General features: G+C 33.8%; 1 protein-coding gene across 1 annotated transcript in view; it reads left to right on the top strand.

Moving 5' to 3' along the window:
- LOC145687691 (baculoviral IAP repeat-containing protein 7-B-like) overlaps window positions 1-24870 on the top strand; it is a 208616-nt gene that overhangs the window by 149463 nt on the left and 34283 nt on the right. Inside the window, exon 3 of the mRNA XM_081761147.1 lies at window positions 17709-17918. Coding sequence (XP_081617273.1) covers window positions 17709-17918 — 210 coding nt within the window. The remainder of the gene's footprint in view (window positions 1-17708; window positions 17919-24870) is intronic.

Here is a 24870-nt window from a genome sequence, read left to right on the forward strand (position 1 = left end):
ATATTAGTAGTGTCATTCGTATTTTATTGAGTAGATATTTCATCTGTAACTTGTTTGTTGTCTATTCTGGGTGGAGGATCATGTCTGCTACACTTCTCTGCATCCATAGGAGGAAAATATTTTTATCTTCTATGTTACCTAAAAGCTTGCCATCACAATCGGAGATTTTTTAAAACTTTCTCAGTACAAATTCTTTGTTCTAGGAAACACAAGAATTAACTTATTTGGCCGTGATGAGTTTCATTGAAGAGATTTCCGGAAGATATCTCTAAAGTTGTTCCTCCTTTCTTGAACTTTTGATAGTCTACGTTATCAGCGTTAAATGAGTAGAGACCACATGCTCTGAATTTATTTTGTATTGCAGTAGGAGTTACTGACATTTTCATTGAATTTTTCCAAAAGAGGTGCAAAGTCTTCATTTCTTAGTTTTCTACCGTCATGTTTGATTCTCCACTGATGCACACTACATTTCCAAGCGCTCTTGAGTGGATGGAAAACTGAAACATCCATCGGTTGAAGAACATGATTGGGATTCGGGTACAAAGCTACAAGCACAATACCATTGTTACTACAAAAAGTGCTTAGAGGCTCAGTGAGATGTGATGCATGAATCATGACCATCAAGAAAAACCAACACAAGAGTTTTGATATTTGACTTTTCAAGCCATGGTTGAAACACATTAGTCATATATTCATAAAATGTCTTTACTGTCATCCAACCTACTCAGATCTACCAATACCCCAATTCTTAGACATTGAATTAGTTACAGAAGCTTTATTCGTTAGCAACTCTATACAACCATCGGGGGAGCCAAAATACACGCACTAGTTGTAATTAGCATTGTCATACATTCTTTTTCATCATTGCTTGCATATGGGTATATAGTTTTTTCTTCCTTACGAACTAACACCTTATTTCCTTTCGGAAACAAAAAGGATGCAGTTTCGTCTGCGTTAAGAATTCTGGATGGATCTTAAGGTGCTGGATAAAATACCGCACTCTCGGCTGTGCCAAGTAGTTCACACACCTCGGCTCATCTAGTTTCCAACTACAGAAGATAGTGCCACTATCTATCTGTGTTCTAATCAATGAAAAGTTAAAAAGAAGCAGATCACGAATTTTTATTTTGTCTTAAATCTGTTCCAGAACAACCACATTTTTTTTCTGTAAAATGATGTTTGCATCATTGCATTGCTCAAATCCATTGAAAATTTTTATGTCAGGTCTTGGTACAAAACAGTATTTTGCTGCTCTAATGAGTGACAACCCCTGTCAGCTTTTGGACCGAGACATCCAAATGTAGTGAAATTGATAACAGAAGACAAGTGTTACAATCTCGTGTAAATTAAGTATGAAATTCATAAATTAATGCCGTTATACTTTTTACCAATGCCTGACATGCAGTGTCAGCTACTGGAATAACCCTGCACAAAAGGACACCAATACCTGACACCCCCTTCCTGAAGTTTTAGAATTTGAAATTTAACAAAATTTTCCTCCCGCAATTCACTACACTGTTTCACCAACAGAACACCTAATCAACATGCTACTGAACTAAAAAAATCATAAATTAACATAAGAGTAACAAGGTAAGTAGGCTTACCGTATTTCTTAAGAATTCTTCTCTTTTTTGCATATTTCTTCATAGCACGTAATTCAGCTTCGTCATACTTCTATCAGTTGGCACGCAAATTAACCACGAATAAGCAAAATGTTGCTAAACCACCAAGAAAAGTGTGTGCGTTGAGAAATCTGTTAATGATCACAAATAACCTTATTATGTTCAATTTAAGATAAAAGTGTCAGCTTTTGGAGCAGTGTCAGCTATTGGTGCACTTACCTTATATATATATATATATATATATATATATATTGGGACACCCTATATTAAACAATGCAGAAGGTTGTAATATAATAGCTATATATCGCACTCCAAGTGATGATGAGAAAGCATTTCTACAATCACTAAATGATGAGCTTAAAAATTCATGAACTTGCTCTTTGCTTTTAGGTGATGTCAATCTAGATATATTAAGTGACAAATACTGTGAAAATATAGACACGTATTTAAACTTACTATACAGTCATGTTTATGTTTCGTGCATAAATAAACACAGTAGTTACATAATATAGTAAGACTTGTATAGATCATATTTTTTAAAAGCACCAAAGTCCACTGAATGTCACATCAGCTGTGTTGCAAACAAGTATAACTTACCACTTTCTCACTAGTATATATGTTCCAATTACAATGCAAAAGGCGGAAAAATGTCATATGAAACAACAATTATAGATTATACCAGGGTGGATTGATTTAAATCAGTCTGATTTAAATCACGATTTAAATCAAGATTTAAATCACTTGATTTTTTTAATAAAAATCGTTGATTTAAATCGAATTCCGAAATAAATTAATTTAAAGTGAAAATAAGTAAAATCTCGTTTCTGTTTTGTTATTTCGATTATGGAAATTAATAATCATAATACAATGAGACTCAAATGTACAGTGTAGTATGAAAACAAATGTCTTGAAGAGGATGATTAGGGAAAATCCCGTTTTGAACAGGTAACGGAGCAATCCTGCTTTCTTCTTTTCGTAACATTGGATTTGGGTTTTAAGTACGTTAACTATTCCAACGGGGAAATCACTATCGACATTTAAGACGAAAATTCTTTTTTGTGCGTGTCTGTTTGTTTGTTCCTAGATAATAGGGTGTATTTAGAGGGGTCCTATCCCCTCTCCATTTTTGTTTTTTGTTTTATAACTTTAGGCGAAATTTATGTATTTCATACGCTAGCTAGTTCTGAGTTTTTAAAAATAGGCCCCTGCCAAATATAAGTAACTTTTGTGAAAAAAAAGTATCATTTTGATAAACGTTGCTGTACTTTTTCTTTAATGCTTAACCTTTTAAATTATATAATTAAATTATTATATTTAAATTATATTATATTTTTAGGTGATAGGGTAGAATCTTCATTATTCGATTAAAGAAGTATCAATAAGGCTTTTTACGTCGTTTTCTTCAAGACTAGAGGCATTCTAGAACACGCTACATATGTTTTCACGCCTTTCTGCGTTGAGGCATAGTGTGTGATGACGTCATAAATTTAAAAAGCTGATATTTTTGTTATGCGTATTATTATCTTTATTTGGCGGGTTATATTTTACATTCAGAAGACTGAAATTTTGCACACTCGTTCAGTGCACCCCTTAATAATTTTCAGATGTTTTCAGATCTCTGTGTGGAAACAGCAGGGTCCAGAGGGGCAAAAATGTTTTTTTTAAAAAAAAGAATATTTTTAACAAAAGCATAGCTTTTTTCGTGATTTTCCCGCCTCAGCTGGAGACATATGAATGGTACCGTTTGAAAGGCTGTTCTATTCTAAAGAAATTGATGTACGTGCTATGCTCCTAGGATAAATAGGGATGTCTCAGGAAACTGTTATCTGAGATCCTGTTTTATACGGGAATCTGGGGTATTTGGGGAATATTATTTTTCGTGGGCTTACTTTTGCACCTACAAGATTGAAATTTTGCACATTTACTCAGTGCACCCTCAGTATTTTTCAGATTTGTTTCAGATCTCTGCCTTAAAACAGGGGGGAGGGGTCCACAGAGGTAATTAAAAAAATATTTTTAACAGAAAATTCCTTTTTTCGTGATTTACCCGCCCCAGATACATGATGGAGACATTTGAAGGGACCCGTTTGAAAATTTATTTTATTCTGAAGAGAGTAATGTACAAATTATGATCCTAGGATAAATAGGGATGTCTGAGGAAATTTTTGTATTACATCCGGGTCATCGTGGGAATGTTCTTAGCTCATTGTTAAATAATTTCCTTACCCTTACTACTCAAGATAGAAGCTTGAAATTTTGTACACACATTAAGTACACGCCTTAGTATTTCCCAGTTGATTTTGAGATCTATGCGTTAACACATGGGAATCCAGAGGGGATCAATTTAAAAAAAAAATGTAAAAAAAAAAAAAAATACCGATTACTCTCAAAATTTCCCGCTTCAGGGACATGCTAGGGAAATGTGAATGTAACCGTTTCAAAAGCTGTTCTATTTTAAAGAGAGTGATGTATGTACCATGATCCTAGAATAAATAGGGATGATGCTGTAGCTGCTTGAGTGAAAGTCTATAATGTAACTTTAAAAAGAGCCATAATTTAACAGGGTTAAGAAACATTGTTTGGGTTTGATATAGGTTAACGATTGGGGATAATTCAAAATTCAACCCCAATACTTTCACTTGAATGGCATAATTAGCATTTAATACTAATTCCTAATGCTTTTTCTTCAGTTCGCGACTTGCATTATACGAGGAGAAATATTTTATTTAAATCAAAAAAATCAACAAAAATGATTTTTTTAAAAAAAAATCATGATTTTTTTCCACCCTGGATTATACTTTATTAAATGAAGAATTGAAGGAAAAATGCAACTTGAATCAGGTAATACAGAGTAATTGGTTAATACTGCAACTTCAAATTTCATTCAAATGATGAAAAATTGTATAAGTAATTCACGTACTAACAATAAAAATAAAAAAGTAAGTAGTAAATATCGCAAAATAAAACCATGAATAACAAACTGATTAGTCATCTCTGTAAGAGAAAGATATAGATTAACTCCTTACCGCATGCCGTGCCATATATGACACATACCCTTTTTTCACTTTAGCTTTTTTGTGATTTATTAAAGGCATCAAATGACTGTTTTACCTGCTGTGTGAGATATTGACGTGTATGAATAAGAGATTTTGGTGCCATCTGGCATGTTCTTCGTGAGATGTAAGTGTGTCATGTATGGCACTTACTTATTTCTCGTCGGAATTAAGTGAAAAATCTAAAATTCAAGTTTTAATTCGTTTTTCAAGTTCCCATATGATAATTTCCAATACTGATTTTTTTTTTTCGCTAAAAGAAAAAAATCATGCAGAAAGGGGTTAAGTCATTTAGTAATAAAAAAAAACAAAATGATTTAGAATTTAAGGAATATTACAGAAGGTATAGAAATAAACTTACACAATTAATAAAAGAAGTTCAAAATGATTACTATAGAAAACAAATTGCATTATGTAATAACAATGTTAGTAAATTATAGAAGGTAATAACATATAGATAAAAAAGACAAAAATATATAGCAATAAATGAACTAAACACTAAAAATGGATTACTATTGTTTGAACGTGATCCAATATTAATAGCTGACAGTTCTAATGAGCATTTTTCCAGTGTTGGCAAAAGAATAGTCAACAAAGAGATTGATGATGAAATAAATTTTACTTTTAATTCCCAAACTAAAGTAGTAAACTCTATATTCTTCACTCCAGTCACTGAACAAGACTGAATTGAAGGCTTCATAAATGAATTATCACCAAAAAAACCTGGTATAGATGGGTTATCAGCAAGTCTATTGAAACATACGAAATCAAATATATTAAAACATTTGCAGTATATCTTTAACCTAAGCTTAGGAATAGGTGTATTTCCTGATGATTTTAAGACTACTGTAATAAAACCTATATATAAAAAGGCTCAAAGGCTGATTCTAATAACTATAGACCTATATCAATCCTCAGTAACTGTGCTAAACTGTTGGAAAAATGTCTAAGAGAAGATTAGTTAATTTTCTTGAACAAAGTATATTTTTTTCTTCAAATCAATATGGATTTCAAAAAGGTAAAATTACATCAGATACAGTATACAATTTAACAGAGATTGTTTGTAAAAATGTTGGTAAAGCTGAAAAAGTAATTGTAGTTTTCCTAGACCTAGCTAAAGCATTCGACACAATATCACACAAAATTCTCTTAAATAAACTAGAAAATGTGGAATAAGAGGTATATTGCTATCTTGGTTTAACAGTTATTTGAAAGGTAGAAAACAGGCCATCCAAATAGGTAATTTTCAAATCAATTGTTCATATGTAAAACAAAGAGTCCCACAAGGAACTGTATTAGGCCCAAATATTATTTTTAATTTATATAAATGATTTATGTAATTTAAAATTGGACGGTTATATACAATCATTTGCTGATAACACGTCTCTCTTATATTTACTGGTAAAAAACATGGACAAATGTATTCAAGAAAACTGAAGCAGAAATGAAGAAAATAAAACAATGGCTTGATAATCATGTTAGTATTAGCCGAAAAAAGTCACTAAAATTGCATTATTGTCAAAATACTGAAAAATGTAACTGTAGCCCTCTTATTAGTGAAAATAAAGTAAAATATTTAAGTATATTTATTGATAAGCATCTAAAATGGTCTTCTCACATTACACATATCGCCACAATACTAAGAAAATTATTATATAAATTTGTTCAATTACGAAACATTGTAAGCATAAAAATATTACGTACTGTATATTATGCTCTTGTAAATAGTATTTTTATATATCGTATATTAATTTGAGGTGCTGCTTACCCTACTCATTTAAAACCTCTGATTGTTCAGCAAAATAATATTGTAAAAACATGTTTAAAAAAGGGACTTGAAAGTAGACTAGATAGACTCTATAATCAATTTTCAGTATTGCCACTTTAAAAATTATATTTGCAGAAAGTATTAATATATGTTAAAAAGAATACAAACAAATGGGACGTAATAAAACATACGTATATAACCAGAAATGTGACAAACAAAAATTTGGAAATTAAAGCAACAAGTAAATCTAACCTTCAATATCAAACATATTACAGAGCTCCGAAGATCTATAGTGAATTCCCACTCCGAATCAAAGAGAAAATAAATTTCATAGTATATAAACGGTTAATTTTACAGTGGTTAAAAGAATCAAAAATATATATATATATTTTTTTTTTTTTAAATTATTGTTAGCTAAAAGTAAGAATTATAAACCTCATATGTTACAGTAAGAAAATAAATAAAACACGAGAATCAGGCTCAGTCTTGCCACTGTCTCCGATAACTCATAGCTCCTACCTGTCAAGGTTCCAATGTTTCCCGTTCCTATTCTGATCTTCTGCTGCTTTTGGACTTGCTTCTTTCGCCGCTTCCGTCCGTTTTAAGGAGTAGCTCTTGCTCTCTTCTTACGGCCTTAAGTTGATCGGTCCGCGCGTCGCTTCTGGGGTACGTCTTAGCCTTTTTCTCATTTACATTTCTTTCTAGATCCATGTTTGATTTGGCAAATGTTTTTTCAACTGGCTACTTACCTGACGCCAACCCGTAACCTGTAGGACCAGAATTTTCTGTCGGGATTTCTCCTCTAATTTGAAAGTACTACTACTACTACTAAAGTTTACCCGACTAGTGTTAAAATTACCAAGAACCACCACTAAAAGTCACAGACCCGCTACTATCACCACTACTACTACTAATAATAATAATAAATCGAAACTTTATATACAGGTAAAAGCTCGTAAATTCAAAATAGTTTAGGCTTGCAGATTATCGACAAATAGTTAATTTTATCCCAGTCCAAAATTCACTTCGTCAACTTGACCTATATCTTTTAAAATGGTGCACTACTGGGTCATTGATTACTGGAAAGAAAAATTGACAAATTGTGAGAAAAAATAAATTGAAGAATGAGAAATACAGTAATTCTCAAAAGTCTGAGCACACTATTGTTTTTTTTTTTTTTTTTTTTTTATAATTTTCCAAATAAAAGTTATTGAGTTCATACAAAACCATGTTTATTGGGCTCTCTTTTGAAAATAAACATTTTTCATATAAAGATACAAAAATCCGTGGTCTTTTTGACATCAAGACAAATTTATTGAGGAAAGTTGCTTCACAATAAACAAATAGCTGATGATTTACGCTTTGTTCGATGATAGATTGTTTCATCGATACCTAGTTGTGTGTATATGAACCTTCGTCAGTAGTTGTCTCTTTGCTTCAATGAACTGTTGTGTATGCGCTATTCAATCGCTTCGCAATTTGGGTAAACTTGGATGTATTCTGTAACATGTGATTTTACTCTATGCATTTGTGTGGGCCAGTTGAATAGTGTGAAGAATATGCAAATACTATAAAATGCGGAAGGTAAACTGTTAACTAAGAGTTGAAACACGGGTTCAAGTACACGCTTTCAAAAAAAAATAAATAAATAAATAAATAAATAAATAAATAAATAAATAAATAAATAAAATAAATAAATAAATCAGTGATCGGATGGAGCAGAGTGCCGGGGTCTTGAAAAATATTCACAGAGTGGTGTAAATATTACACGGAAATGCACTGATCGTCCAAAAATAACTTCTCTTAAGGGCAAGTGCACTGGAAAAACAAGTAAATGGAATAAACGTTTACCGCTCCGAAAGAACCAATAGAACTACGGAAGAGCCATTCCAAATCGGTATCAAATAGAATGGGACCCACCACCTTCAGATCTATGGCCTGGAAGTAGGATCGAGGTAAAGAAACCATCCCTTCAAACAGGAAACATTACAAAAAGATACTGCTGGGTGAAGAAAATAAAATAAAATAAAGACTGGAACGATGAACAATGGAACAGGGCACTCTGGACCAAATCCAACTTTTCGCCTTTCAATTCTAGAAGTTTGTGCGTCATCGTCCCGAAGAGCGCTTTTATCCCAACCGTGTAACAACTACAGCAAAACACGGATAAGTTAGTGTCATTGTTTGGGGATGCTTTACAGGGTACCAAGTTGATAATTTAGTTCTGATTAATTAAATAATGGATAAAAGCATGTTCACAATTATTGAGGAATGGAATTCCATCAGGAAGACAGCTTTGGGGCAGCAACTCCGTGGTAGAACAGAATTAAAATCTCAAGCATTCTTCCATGTTTTGCAGTTATTATCTGCAATGCGTGTAAGGAAGGCGCTCACATCACCAACAAATGGAATAGTCACCACAGTAACCGGAATTGTTACCCATTGAGCTTTAAGACTGTCCGTAAATAGATGCCAACTTATACTGACGGTCATTGGAAGGCTCTTCAGTGTTACTGGTATCGCATAGCTTCGCCAAAGTTGGATAAATTAATCAAACAAATGCCTGGAATTTGTAAAACTCTTGTTAAAGCTAAGGGTCGGCATCTCATTGAATGCAAACATACTCAATGAATTCGTCTCAGTGGAAACAGGACCATATATTTTAATTTCTTTATATGAGCTATTATGTTTATTTTACAGAACAACACAAATTGGGTTTTGTATAACTACATTCTTTTTCTGGAAAATCAGTAGTGTGCACAGACTTTTGACAATGATTTTAGATGACAATGTAAAAGATCAAGCAAAGACAAGATGTAGTGAGAAAGCAGGCAATGCGTGTGATAAATGTTGATGATGTCAGATGCATGAGACGCAGAAGACGAAACCACACGGAGCAGCTGTTAAAGTATCAAATGAGGGTTATCTTCTGCCTCGGGGCAAACCAAGACTAATGTATTATTAGTAGAAAGAGAGATTACAAGTGCAAAGATAAATGAATGATGAAAATAATACAAACTGTATGTCGTATTGAAGCTTGTGAGATGTTTGGCAGCAAAATGCAAGAATACAGTGTGGTGAGAAGCTGTCCAGGAGGATGTATACCGGTTCTATCCAAAGTCCGGGACATAGACCAACTCTGTTACGAGTAAACATACGGAAAAATGAAAAAAGGGGAACAGATTTTGGAAATAAGCTTTTTTAAAAGAAATCTAAAATGCTCAATTTCTTCCAATCACATCAGTCGTTTGGGCTCCACACTGGAAAGGCACCCTATAGTAAATGAAAATGGAACGTTGTGAGTTCAGAAGGTTTTCTTTTCTTGGGCCCATACTAAAAATATAGCATTGTTGGGAAATGGATTGATTTATTCCAGGTTTTCCCACATAACAATATTCACGTTTCCCGTGTTATTTTTCCTTGCAGTTATGTTCCATTCGAATAGTCTCCTGAAGTGGAAACGTTGTTTTTTCCATTTAACATCGGGTACCTTACCAGTATGGAGCCAAAATGCTGATGTGATTGGAAAAAATCTACCATTTTAGATTGAAAATGAACTATTTCCAACAATTTTTCTCTTCCTCCATTTTTCATCGTATTTTTACTCATATCGAAATTGCCTATGGCTCAGGAGTTTTGATACACCCATTGTGGGAGTACATCGTGAGCAATATCTAGAAGCGTGATTTCGACAAATACTGGCGTTTTGGAACGCATTTTCTTTGTGATGTCTGTTCTGCATAAATACATTATGTTGAAGACAACAGATATTAACCCGACTATTGATGTGATGAAGGCATTATCGTGATTTAAGGGATCAAGCAACGTTGTGCCATTGTGCTACGGTCCAATGCCGATTGACACGTGTCCATTCTAGTCACAATCGACGATATCGTGCAGTTATCATTGATATACGTGTGAGATGTCGGCTGCGGAGGCCCGTACCTAACAATGTACGGAGAACTGTATGCTCAGACACATTTGTGCTTTGTACACTGTTAAGTATGTTGTTAATTGTGCCACAGTTTGCACCTTATCCCGTTGTGCCAATCTCGAAAGTCTATGACTTCCGACATCTTTAATTAGGTGTGACAGTACAACTTGCTTGCCTCTAGGACATTCGGCTCTGATTGATTGTGAGACGTCACATGTCCGGATCGCGTGGTGTTATCATATGAGTCAGTATTTTGTTGATTCTGGTGAGGATAGAAAACTAGTAATCAAAATATAATCAAAATAACCCCACACGTTAAAAAAGGAGACTTTTACTTAAGTATTTCATCACATAAAGATGGAAAAGAGAAACATTGAAACGGGGTGAGTGTATTATTTGTTGCTTTTAGCGCCTTGTAAAAATATTTTGATATGAGAGAGCATAAGAGTACCTTTGTTATGAAGTTAGTGGTTATTTTTAAAGTGTGTAATGTTCATCATTACAATAAACTATAAATTGGATTGTGTAATTGTATGCTAGGTATTCGAGGTTGTAGTGGGATATGTATATACCTGTACATTGTAGACACTGATATATCATTGCAAGTTTCATGGCGGATCATGGCGCAACATCTAACCTTGCGTGAGTGGGCTCAGCTGGCATCCCGGTACGAAGTACGGCAGTTCGTGATACAAGTACAGAAATGGTGGCTAGGTGTCAAAAGACATCGTGTCTCAGTAGATGCAAAAACCATAAGGAATCGTCTTTCGAAGCTAATATACAGAGATTCTAAACAGATATTTGTAGATTTGATAGCCTCTCAATTTCCAGGACAGAGGGAAATGTGCAAGTCGTTTAGGAATTGTTCACTCGAAGCTCTCAGAAATAACAAATACAGTCATCTCGCAAAAGCGGTTTAATCCACCACACAGCCCAAACTGTTCTGAAGGAAGAGTTGAATTTTTGTCCATGGAAACCACATCACAGCCAGGAATTATTGCCGGAAAACAGTGATTATCGCTTGAAGTATGGGCAGATTATACTTCCTTGATATGAGCCTGGTCTGACCTTATCGGTAATATTCTGTTGTCAATTAAGCCTTATTTCATGTTGGGAGTTTGCTAACCTGCACAATTGTTATTATTGGGCAGAAGAGGATTCGAGGGTGGTTGTTTAAAAAACACATCATCGTTTAAAGGATACAGTGCAGTGCGACATGACATAGTAATTAAAAAACAGTACCTCGGTATGTTGGAAAATCATGCTTATGATATGTGTCCACGTGAGACGATTACAACGACCTAATCTTTATGCTAGATGAGGCCCCGCCTCATTTCACACATCCAATCGTGCGTAGCTCGACACTCATTTTCCAGAACGCTGTTCGGATATGGGGAACCCTTTGAATGGCCAGCAAGGGGACCTCACCTAATGCCCTGCGATTTCTTCCTGGGAAGGTGGGCGAAACGGGAAGTTGTCGCACAAAACCAAAAACTCTTAATGAATTGTAGAATCGAATTCGCCAAGTTATTGCAACAGCACCGATAGACAGTGATGATGTTTATGCGAAATTTTAGCAATGAGTAACAATTTTTTCATTGTAGGAAATAAAATGCTTTTTTCTTAAAGAAAATAAATTATATTTCTATATATATTCAATTCTGTTTTACTTATGTCATACATTACATTTTCTTTTATTATTCATTCACTCTACTAAACCTTTACCCTCCCACTGTCCCATTAGTTTTTTTTTCTTCCTAAACTCTACTTTCGACCTGATCACAATATCACGTTATAACCATTCCGCCTTGTGATTGTTCATTCGCTTTACTTAGTATCTGATGAATAATTTAGCGAAAGCACTTTCCTTTAATTTCTTGCACATTTGCGTTTCATGTGCGTGCTTGTAAAAAGAAATGAATTCTATTATTTTCTGGTTATTTTCCCTTAAAACCAAATAAAATTATATGTATTAATAACTTTATATTCAGAACGACTATAACAAAACTCATCATATCACTGCAATCAACAGTTACTTAACACCATTAAACATAGATCAATAACAGCGTGTGAATCTTTCCTCAAGATGTTTTCTATTTATTACCCAGCTCAACGTAAAGCAGTGGGAAGAATGGGAAACAAACTAATGTTTTTAAAAAGTACTCATTATTCTTTCCTAGTTGACGGAAAAGTCATCAGTAAACCAGAACATTTAAGAAAACAAAGAACAATATCACCATCTACATAACGTGAATTGAAGTTTGAATTTTTGTATTTCCCCTCACCCTACATTCCCCTCTCAAATACTGTAGTAAGATGAATAATAATAGAAAATGTGTAAGTCTTTGGATTTGTCTATTAGAAAGCAGTGGCGGCTCGTGGCATAATTAATTGGTAGTTCACCGTCGTTAGGAAATTCTAATTCTAGAACTATTTCAGTATCCTAAATAAGCAAAACCATAAAATCAAGAAAAGTAACCATATGTGTTTATCTGTCTGTATGCGGCCTGGTGACCAGACGAGTGGACAGAGAGTTACCAAATTTTCATCATGGGTACCTTGGTCCAGGCCCCATACCAAGACCAAGTGTTTTTATTTCAAAGTTTGAACCAAGGTGTCTCGGGGGAGGGGGGCGTTCACGGGACATGTAACAGAAGTAGAAAATGGCCGATATTAGTGTCGAATTCATAGTTTTCGCGGTCGCTGAGATCAATGGTGACACTCCCATAGCGATGACTTTCAAATTTAGTTACCATTGTATGCGGGCCGTTGGTCACCTGAAGGGGGGGGGGGCTTGCCAAGACACGTAAAAATAATCCAAAATGACCGATATTAGTGTCAAGTCCATAGTTATCGCGATCGCTGAGATGAACGGTGATCACCACTGGCGTTGACTTCCAAATACAACCCCCATCGGCTAGGAACCAGAGGCATTTTTTTTAAAATTCAAACCAGGTTGCCACAGGGGCATTTACCGGGATATGTAAAAGTAGTACAAAATGACCTATATTTGTTTCTTTCGTTTTTCAGTTTGTTTAAATAGATATTTTATCTGACATATGCGAAGAATGGGTGTTTCAGTTAGTATATATAATTACACATAATAATAAGTACCCATTCATAAACAAATGCTCCAATTCATTTGTATATGAAATCACTTATGCTGTACTTCTAGGTAATCAACTTGTCTTCTTTCGAAGTTCAGTTTTTACTATTTTTTTCTCACTGTTTGATACTACAACTAATGCACTGAGACTATTTTGAATTACTTCATTCCTTTAAATGTTTTTATATTCTTTAACATGATCAAACAATTTTCAGTTTCTGAAGTCAACGTAAGATTATATACTATGATATTCAAGAATTTTGTTGTGTGCCATTCTCTTTCTACGGACTCATCATCAATTTCACGGCAATATACTAATGGCATTTGTATTAGACTTGAATGACAGTTGCAGAGGTACCTTTAATTACGATCGCTCTGTCCATGTACTCTAGCATTGTTGTTGTTTAGTTTGTATTTACGTTCTCTATTAGAGATTAGGCCATGTAAGATGAGATATACAGTTTCAAGAGGAGATTATTGTAATGTGTTTCATGCTCTCCCCCCGGGAATTAAACCCAGCACTTGTCTACCCGGGATTTGTATTAGTTACTATACAAATGAGGAGGGCGGAACACTTCATGAAGGGACGGATTGATCGTGACCAAAACCCCAGCGTGGGCTTAAGTATGGCTTCTTAAATGATAAGATACGAAATGATAAAATATATGATTTCTTAAAAGAAACGATATAGCAGCAAGTAAGATGAGTTCTTTCTTGCACTTAGAAATGTTTTCATGTATCTTTCTTTTAAAATATGTTCTCTATAAACAACGATCAGAATGCATCTAGCGGTATTCATGAGTTAATTTAATTTTGTGTTTGTGTAATTGAATGTTTATATTCTCTCTCATTAATGTTTATCTTCATTATTTCAAGTTAAATTGTACTGTCTATTAAACTAACTAACTAACTAACTCTATGGCCTATGGAACCCGGAGGTTCAATGCCGCGTTCACAAAAGCTCTCCACTGACTTCTATCCTTAGCTAACTGCATCCAGTTTCTACTTTGTATTGCAATCTCTGCGAGATCCATCTTAATATTGTCCTCCCATCTGCGCCTAGGTCTTCCTAATGGTCGTTTACTGATTGGTCTTCCTGTCAAGACTTTGAAAGCGTTTCTACTTTCTTCCATTCTAGCTACATGACCCGCCCACCTAAGCCTCCTAGACTTCACGACCCTAAAATGTTTGGTAAACCATATAAATTATGTAGTTCCTCGTTATGAAGTTTCCGCAATTCCCAATTCCCGTTCCTCTTGGGTCCGAATATTCATCTCAGGATCTTGTTCTCAAATACTTTCAGTCTATGTTCTTCCCTCAGAGTAAGTGACCATGTTTCACAGGCATACAAAACAACAGGCATGATTACCGTTTTGTATATTTTAAGCTTCAAATTTCTCGACAGAATTCGCGACGACAAGAGATTTTGAACCAAATTGTAACACGAATTCCCTGATTTTAGTCGACATTTAATTTCTCCGTGAATATGATTTTCCTCTGTTAATATTGATCCTAGGTATTTGAAACTATCCACTTTATCAAAAGTATTATTTAATATTTTAACGCATCCATAATTTGCTGTATTCCGGTACCGACGCACTTCCATGTATTTAGTTTTATCTGCATTTACTTCTAAACCCATGTGTCTGCAAGCGTTTAATAAGATCTCTGCATTTCTTTCTATTGTTCTCCTATCATCACCTATTAAATTTACGTCATCATCATATGCCATAACCTGGTGAATACCGTTCAATTGTAGGCCCTGGTTGCTATCTTTGATTTTCCTTGTAGCGTATTGTACTGTATATTTGCCTACTTATTTTCTACTTTCTGAGTGCTTACACATCCGATTTCTAGGTATGGGAATTGTCCCGTTAAATCACAATATGTAGTTAAGTTAAACCTCTTGTTCCAGTGAGTATTTATATAAATTTCAGCACGATGATTGTTATTGACTTGATATAGTATTACAATTGTGTAGTTGGTATCTATGATAATTTGGAAAATACGAAAGGAAGTAGAGAATTAATGATATCATATACATTGAATGTAATGACAGCGTGTCCAATTTAGTGTGAGTTCTTTGGTAGGCTGTTGTACATATGAAATTATCTGCTGTTTTCTAGAATGTATCTTTCGACAATTTGTTTACTAGTCTCCGTATATATATATATATAATCCTGTCTCACTGACTGGTCAACACCCAGGACAAACCTCTTAACCTAGAAATATGAAATTTGGACAGAATATAGAATTTGTGACGTAAAATCCTATTAAGGAAGGATTTTTTTTTTTAATTCTACGGGCTACAGAGAAAGAGGGGTGGCAATCATTATCTTAAAATGCCCATATTTCGAAATCTCTTAAGGTTAGAGACATGAAATTTGGTACTGGGACTTCTCATTTAAAATAATTATACACGTACTTCATTTTTAGATATTTACCCTAGAAGGGAAGCAAAAATTTTTGGGTTAGAATTGTTATAATTGGACGGCTATAAAGACGAAATTCGTTAAAGTTAGAAACACGAAATTTTATTATTTAGATTTTCCATTTAAAATAATTGGAAGCATGTTCCTGCGTTTTTTCTAAATATATATTTCTCCTAGGAGGAAAAAAATGGCGAATAGAAGAAAAGGAGTAGGGTTGTAATTGTTGAAATAAAATGGCAATATCTCAAAATTCGTTAAGGTTGAGACATGCAATTTGATATTTAGACTTTTCATTAAAAATAATTAAAGGCGTGTTTCAACGATTTTTGGTATTTCCTCTACAAGGGAGAAACATGTGGAAAGAAAAAAGGTTGGAGTTGCAATTCTTAAAATAAGATATTCATATTTCGAAATTCCTTAAGATTAGAGGCATGAAAATTGGTGTTTGGGCTTTTAATTTAAAATAGTTAAAGTTGTGTTTCAGTGTTTTTGATGATTCTCTTAGAATGGAAGAAAAAAAGTGGGAAGGAAAAAAGGGTGAAGGTTGTAATTGTAAGAATAAGATGGTCACACTTCGAATTCCCTTAAGGTTAGGGATATGAGAGGTGCAAGGCAGTAAGTGGAGCAAATGAGGGGATCTGGGCCCGAGGGCTAGTGTTTGATATACTGGTAATTAATGTTAGAAAATACAGCATTTACTGAATTAACATTTTTATTTAATTTGCATAATAGTTAACACTAATTTTTCCTATACTAAATTTTGACATTTTAGTGAATAATAACTAAAAGAAGAATGGATTTTTGATTTCTATTGAGTTACCTTCGTTTAATAGTACCTTGTAGCTCCGAAGTTAATAACGAAGGTGAACCGGTAAGTCAGTTCTTTTCTCCAGCTTATGTATGTTTTCTCTAAGAAGGTAAGTAATTGTTGCACAATTCATAATCACAATTTTCTTCTTTAAAGGTGGGGACTGAGAAAAGGTTATATGTTGAAGGTTACAATTAACTGGGTAGTTAGAAGGTTCAGAAAACTAAGTCAAACAATGCCTTTTAACAGGTATTGTTTGTTCGCTACTATTCACATTTATTATAAAGCTATAATGCCTGTATGTTTAATGCCAATAATTCATCTAACTTATTCAAATGAGTATCTTAATGGTAACATGAATCTATTTGAGATCCCTGAGTTGCACATGCAGCATGTTTTTTTTTTTTTTTTTTTTTTTTTTTTTTTTTTTTTTTATGAAGACGTAAGTTTGTGTCACATGGACCTGAATGTAGAAAGCAATCGTATAGTAATTAAATTGCGGTGTTGAGTGCAGAATCAGGAGAAATAAAATAACACATGCTTGTAGAATCAACCTTGTAAGTAGGAGAGAGAACTTAGACTTTAAATTTTCCTGCAAACAAAAATGACAAAAATGTACTAAACAAGGTAGAACCTATTATTGTACCGGTAAGGCGCCGACCACCTGTTTATTGTAGTTAAAAGGTTTTTAATATCACACAATTAAGATTATCGCTTTCCAGTACTTAGAGAGCCTATTCTGGTTGGTGATAATCGTAATGTTGACAAACATATGCACACGCAAATACACACTAAAAGCAATTTCTTAATCAAATACTGAAATTATACGTAAACAAAATCTATTCCTATATAACATGGTAAACCTATGAAATATGCGGACGATTTTGATCTTCTGACTATTATTTTTTTCGTTCACATTTTATTATTAGTAAACTGGTAAGTCTATATACTTTTCTTGTATTGTGATTCACTTCTCATTTTACAGGAGGCTAAGCCTAAAATGCCAAAATATAAACGCCTCTATGGTAGTAATAATACAGACGACAAATATCTTTGTGTGATATGTTTGTGTAGAGAGCGGAACGTAAAATTCTACCCATGCCTACACTTCATTATGTGTGAGGAGTGTACCGGAAGCATGCAATATAAATTCTGTCCAATTTGTGCTGTAAGGATAAGGAAGACTATTGTAAAGGTAAATATTTTAACTTCCCAAACAGACTAGAAATGGTTAGTTCAGACTGTTAATCGACATTTAGAAATGTAATTTGTCAGTTTATGCATCTTATTTTATTTATTTATTTATTATTATTATTATTATTATTATTATTATTATTATTATTATTATTATTATTATTATTAGTAGTAGTAGTAGTAGTAGTAGTAGTAGTAGTAGTAGTAGTAGTAGTAGTAGTAGTAGTAGTAGTAGTACACGAGGAAATAAGAAACCAGCTAAATTACATATATAAAACGATGTTTCCTTGTTGTCCTTGGAGTGACGTGGTAAAATAATCCTTGATACAATTCTGTTCTAACCACAATTTGAACATCTTAAGAATGAATGAAAAGTGTTTTAAACATTAGTTTATTTTTCATTTGTTCAAATACATTATAAATCAGAAGCAAAAACTCCAACGTTCTGTAAAAAATAAATAAATAAATAAATAAATAAATAAATATTTAATAAAAGCTAATTTGAATCTGAATAGATGATTTGCAATAAGTTTCGGAAGTTGAAAACTTCAGTATGTAACGCAGCATTAACGATTTAGTTATAGTGGTACTTGATGTTATGACAATAATTAATTGTTATTACACTTTCAGTGTTATTTTTACGGCGAACCAAAATTCCTTATTTTGAATCTGAAACGAAAACCGTGACTCTTCATTTTAGAAAGTCGACTTCCGATCAAGACATGTCATTCCGATCGGTTTGGGACATCCAGAAATGTTGTCCTTCAATTCGCACATGCAATTTAATATCTCATGAGTCTAAGTGCATTGAGTTAAAGGTTTGGTACGAATTAACAGTCTTCATCAAAATATTAATGCATATCAGCCTTGTAATGTGTAATCCTTGTGAGTTAGAAACACTGATAGCCCAGTCGAATTACGTATCGATCATGGACATAATAATAATGTTTTTCTCCATAGGATTGTTGCAATTGTCCTCCTAATCGACATACTAGAAATCCCCTCTAATCCGACTTATGCTAAGGCCGCCATCTTGGAAGTATAGCAGACTAGGAGGCACTATCAGTAAATTTTTGGCTAATTTCTCCAAAATGCGAAGTTTAGAAAGAAGATGAACTGAACCAATTTGAAAACAGATAATATCCTATCAAATATAAAGTTTTTGATTGTTCCCAAAATCGCTATTCTCCAGAAATGATAAAACACTTTCCCGAAAATTCTCTTTAAAAGTGTCTAAGAATTGTTCGTTTTATCGAAATGTTGAAACTCCTATAGGATTAATGACCTTTATTCACCTCCGAATGATAGTTTTATTATGGAAGATGAATTTTAGGATATGTTTCGTTTCTTGGCGATCGGAGAAATATTCTTCCCTCTGACCTTACCTTACTCGAATTGTCTCTACTATTAAAGCTACCTATATTTTGTGTTGAGTAATTTTTCTCCTTAGTTTAAATGTGAATGCTATTTATTTCGTTATTCAAAATGTTTGTGCAGTCCTGTCGTTAACATCAGGGCTGTACCTTAGAAGGACTCAAGGAGCCTCTACTAAAAGGTGATTAAAAAAAAATAATAATAATATAAAATGTCAGCAAGTGACAAAGTATTGATGTTCACACCCGAACTAAAATCACAACGACATATTTAGTACTTTCTATTTAAGTTAGTACTTAACTAAAGATTAGGATACTCCTCTCAAAAATATTCTGAGGACAGTCATTGGTTCATATGAAACAATTCCATAGTGCTTCTCTTTCATGTTGCAGTCGTTAACAGCGAGAATGTTTGAAATTGATAAGAGGCTTTGATGTTTATACTACAATTAGGAGGAAGTGAATAATCGATTTCAATTAAGGCGGGAATACGAATTTAGTCGAACTATTGAAATGATAAGAGATTGATATCAGTCATTGCGTTTGTTTGTTATTGGCTAATAACAGGCACCTAGCCAGGATTTCGTATTGGGAGGGGGAGGGTGACATTAAACACTGTAGTTATCACACCAGGAGCTTGATGAATCTAAAATATTTTACTGGCAACATTGATTTGTTAGAACAATAAAACGACGATATGTTAGTATTTTAATAACAACTATAAAGAAGTCTTGAGTTAAAAAAAAAAAAAACTACTGAGAAATATCTTATGATATCCTTCCTTCCTCTGTTCATTCAAATATAACAATTTTCCTTTTTTTATGACCTCAACTATTATAAAAAGTACATATCCAATAATGTGTTGTAAAATATTGTACAATATCTGCGTTCCTCTCTGTTGAATCAAATGTTGATAGTTCTTTCCACATAACTTTTTTTTTTGTTTTGTTTTGTTTTTATTATTCTGTCAACTACTGTCTGTTTCAAATGACAATTTAAAGGAGGAGTAGAAAACTGTTACTGAAATCTTTGGTGCTGCAGACAAGCGATGACAAAAATATATTTTTATTTGTCTCTTTTTATTTTAACACTAATTCTTCTCTTTTCTGGTTTCCTTTTGTTTCATCTTTCCTTATTTTTTTTCATTTCTGGTTTTGAAGGGGGAGGTCTGGAGCCCCCCCCCACCCTTTGCTATGTGCCTGGCTAATAAGGATGAAACATTTTGGAATGCAGGTGTTGGAACATGAGGTCATTTTATTTAATTAGCTGCTAAAACTGAAAAGAATAACCAATTTAAAGATCTGTTCTAAAGATCGATATCTTTAGAAGACACGTTCGTTATAAGTATGCTCGCCAATCCAATAGGTATTGATTATTTGATTATTTGTAAGATTTAGAATACTTTAGTTTGTAGTGCAGTCGGCTGATTGCATGCAATGACCTTTGCTGTTCCTGCTTTCTAGTGACATACATTAGAAATAAACGCTAAAGAAGAATAAAATAAAGTAAAATAGATCAATTAAATAAATAAACACATAAATAAACAAAGACCGAAATAATTTAGGGTGGTGTGCTTGTGTCAATAGAGTGTTGATCAAGGTGTTTGTATTGGATGTTCAACATAGCAAATTGAATATAAGTATTTTTTTTTTTTTTTTGTTTTAATTTAAGCCTTTCGTTGTTCTGTTTAGTAATTGTTTCAGTACTCATTACTCATTATAATGTTATGAATATAAGTTCTATAGCAGATATTAGGAGATTCGGTCGCCCCTCAACATACAGGGCAAAGGAAAATGTACAAGTAGTTTAAGAACTGTCGCAAAAATGGTTTAACTCGACACACAATCCGAACTATTCTAAAATAAGGGTTGAATTTTCGTCCGTGAAAACCATATCACTGGTAGGAATTATCTGAGGAAGACTGTGATTATCGATCGGTTGGAGTATGAGGAGATTATACTTGCTTGATATGAAGACTGATCCGACCTTATCGGTAATATTCTGTGGTCACATTAAGCCATGTTTTATGTTAGGGGTTTGTTAACTAGCACAATTGTTATTATTCGGCAAAAGACGATTCGAGGGTGGTTGTTGAAAAAAACACATCATCTCTCAAAGGACACAATGTGATACGGGATGACATCCATAAAAGTTGTGGGTCCATTCGTCACCCAGGGCACATTGAATGGAAAACGATACTTTGGTATGCTTGAAAATTATGCTCACGGTATTATATCTACGTGGGACGATTACAGCAACCTAACCTTTATGCTATATGGGGTCTCGCCTCATTTCGCACGTCCTATCCGTGAGTGGCTTGACACCTATTTTTCAGGACACTGTTGGGACGTCGTGAATACCTTGAATGGACTGCAAAGAGTCCTGACCTAACGCTCTGCGACTTCTTCGTCTGGGGGTGGGCGAAGGAGTAAGTTATCACACAAAACCAAAAACTTTTGTTGAATTTGAGGAGCGAATTCGCCAAGTTATTGCAGCCGCACCGATGGATGATGGTAATGTTCATGTGGAATTTTAGCAATACGTAACAATTTTAACATTGTTGGAAACAAAATGCTTTTTGTTTCAAAGAATTTTATTAGATATTGAATAAACAATTTTCAATAATGAATAAATTCCATCTCTCTCTCTCTCTTTCTCTCTCTCTTCCTATATATATATAAATGAAAGTGACTATGTTTGTGACCTCGTACTTCTTGAACCACCCTACCGAACTCGATTAAATTTTCAACATAGATGAGGTTCGGGCCTGGGATGGTTTCTGTCACTTCACTTTGACGGTACAACGTAGGGGAGGATATATATATATATATATATATATATATATATATATATATATATATATATATATACAATAAAGTTTCATAACTCTTGGACTACGCGACCGATACTGATCAAATTTTCCACATAGATGATGTTCGACCCTAGGATGTTTTTGTTTTAATCATTTTACTTTGACGATGCAGCTTAGGGGAGAGAAATAAAAAAAAATAAATAAAAAATGACCGATATTATTGTCGAATCCATAGTGATCGGGATCGCTGAGACAAACATTGATATTTCGATGCAGTTTAAATCCAAATTCAGCCATTTATGTCCAAAATTAAACGTATTCTCTCCGTGTGAAGAACGGGTATTCTGCTAGTATATATACATATATATATTCAATTCTATTTTATTTAGAGTTTTATTGTCTGATGAAGATAGCATTAAGTTGTCGAAACCGTTACACTGTGTTTTACTTTTAATAAATAAGTGTATATACTCTGGTCAGAAGTGTTAAATATTCCTCTGTTTTACGTGTGTAGTACATACTGTACATTATATATTCTTTTATTATTCCTTCTCTCTACTGAACTTTTATTGTCCCTCCTGTCTCGTTTGTTTTTTTTTTTTTTTTTTCACTTCCGACGCTAAACTCTACTTTCGATCTGGTCACAATATCACATTGTTACAATTCTGCCTCGTGTTTTCCTATTCCCTCTACTTGGTATGTGATGAATAACTTAGCGAAATAGCTTCTCGTAATTTCTTGCGCATTTGCATTTCGTATGCGACGTTCTTTCCAAACAAATAAATTATATGGTTTTCTGGCTATTTCTTCTTAAAATCAAACAAACTTACATGTATTAATAAGTTTACATTCATAACAGCTACGACAAAATCCATCACATGACTACAATCAACCGTTATTTAACACCACTAAACACGGATCACTAACATTTCGGTCTTCCTCAAAACGTTTTCTATTTGTTATCCAGCACAGTGTAAAGCAGTTCAAGGAATTAGAAACAAACTAATGATCTTAGAAAGTACTTATTATTCTTTATAATTTATGGACCAGTAAAGTGGAACATTTAAGAAAACAAGGAACAAAGTTACCGTATACATAACATGAATTGAAGTTTGAATTTTTGTATTCCCCTCACCCTGCATTCCCCATTCAAAAACTGAAGCAAAATGGATAAATAACTGAAAACAGAAAATATGTAAGTCTTTCGATTTGTCGATTAGAAAGTTATTTAGTCTCACGTTAGCGTTGCATTTCATGGACAGATTAGCATTTAGCAACTGATCATTATACTAATCCGCTAATCTTAACAGCATTGTTGGTAGAGTATTAGGCAAAGATTCTATCCATAACTACAAGTATAGTGACACATGGGGATCATTTTTTGATTCAACTAGATGGATTACGTCGATCAACAAACTTGGTTTCTAACCTTTGGTCTTTTATGTCCTCGCCAAAATTCATTCAAGTAGTTCTTAAGATTTTATACTTTCTCGTAGACACACGGACAGAGTAAATATATAAAGGAATTTTTGATAAATAAAAATTCTTTAAAAATAGTGCTAGTGCGAGTATGATAAATGGGAATGAATTTCTCGGGTTGCAACTGTGGACATTATAATATTATAACTTATATAACATCAAAGATCTTAAGGTTTCCTCTATAGGTTTCTCCGCAGTGACTCAATGTTATCGAATTCATTGTGGAGAGTAAACAATACCAATAATCATGGCAGTACCAGTATCTTAGTTGTTATAAGTTCGTTCACCGGCCACGCGAATTTGTGGTGGACGACATCGTATTCGGGGCATGAAGCATTTAATTATTAATTAAAAATCAGTTTTATGACAGAGTGTACCAGTCAACGCCTCCAGCGGCAGCAACAATACTCAATACTACGTAGCACAGCAGGGCGGCTATAGGATTTTAATTTTGGGTTGGGTCGCTCCCTCGATTATGGATACAAATACACATTTGATTGATTAGTGGCAGTAGGAAATTATTTTTACAGTAGTGGCTGATGTTATTTGTTAAATAATTATCTACCATTGATATAAATAGTGGAAAATATATTTACTCTTTATTGTATCTTTTAGCGTTCGTATAATTTTCAAAATTTTTGGGTAGGCCCGTGCCTACTCGCTAAAGCAGCCACTAGTTGCAGTCACTACTTTTATAGAAACTTATATTCTTACACTATTATAACTTAAATTATTATTTAGAGAAATCAAATAAATATGTCTTGATGTGTAAGGCGTTCAGTAAAGTGTGTCGTTAGCCAAAGAAAGATTGGAAACCAATAGCCTAAAGCACATAACAGTGAGATATTAAGCTAGAAATTGAGTAGAGCTGAGGAGGATGTAGAATCGAAACAACACTTTCTGTTAGAAAATGGAATACAAGCACCGAATGAATGTACACCAAGGGATAATCCAGTGTGTACAGCTCTTGACGAATTTTGATTCATCTTTTGCAACAGGAAATAATGAGGACCTCGTCGAAGAACTGAGTCGATCATTGAAAGAGAGAGGGATTGAAGAAGGAATGTCAAACTCAATAGAACCACTACGAGAAAAAGAGGTGGAAATTTGGCAATCCTTAAGGAAACATCTTGAAGAATTTGCCATTGGATCACCTATAATTAGTAACGGAATACAAGAAGCAGTAGTTGGTTATGCTGAGAGCACTCCTGACCATTGTCCAGCACGTAGAAATCGAAGAATTACGGATTTAAATTTATTTCCCATTGCTAAAAGTAACAGTCTCAATC

This window comes from Thermobia domestica, chromosome 6, assembly GCF_964235325.1.
Source record: "Thermobia domestica chromosome 6, izTheDome1.hap1.1, whole genome shotgun sequence".
In the NCBI taxonomy this organism is placed as follows: Eukaryota; Metazoa; Arthropoda; class Insecta; order Zygentoma; family Lepismatidae; genus Thermobia; species Thermobia domestica.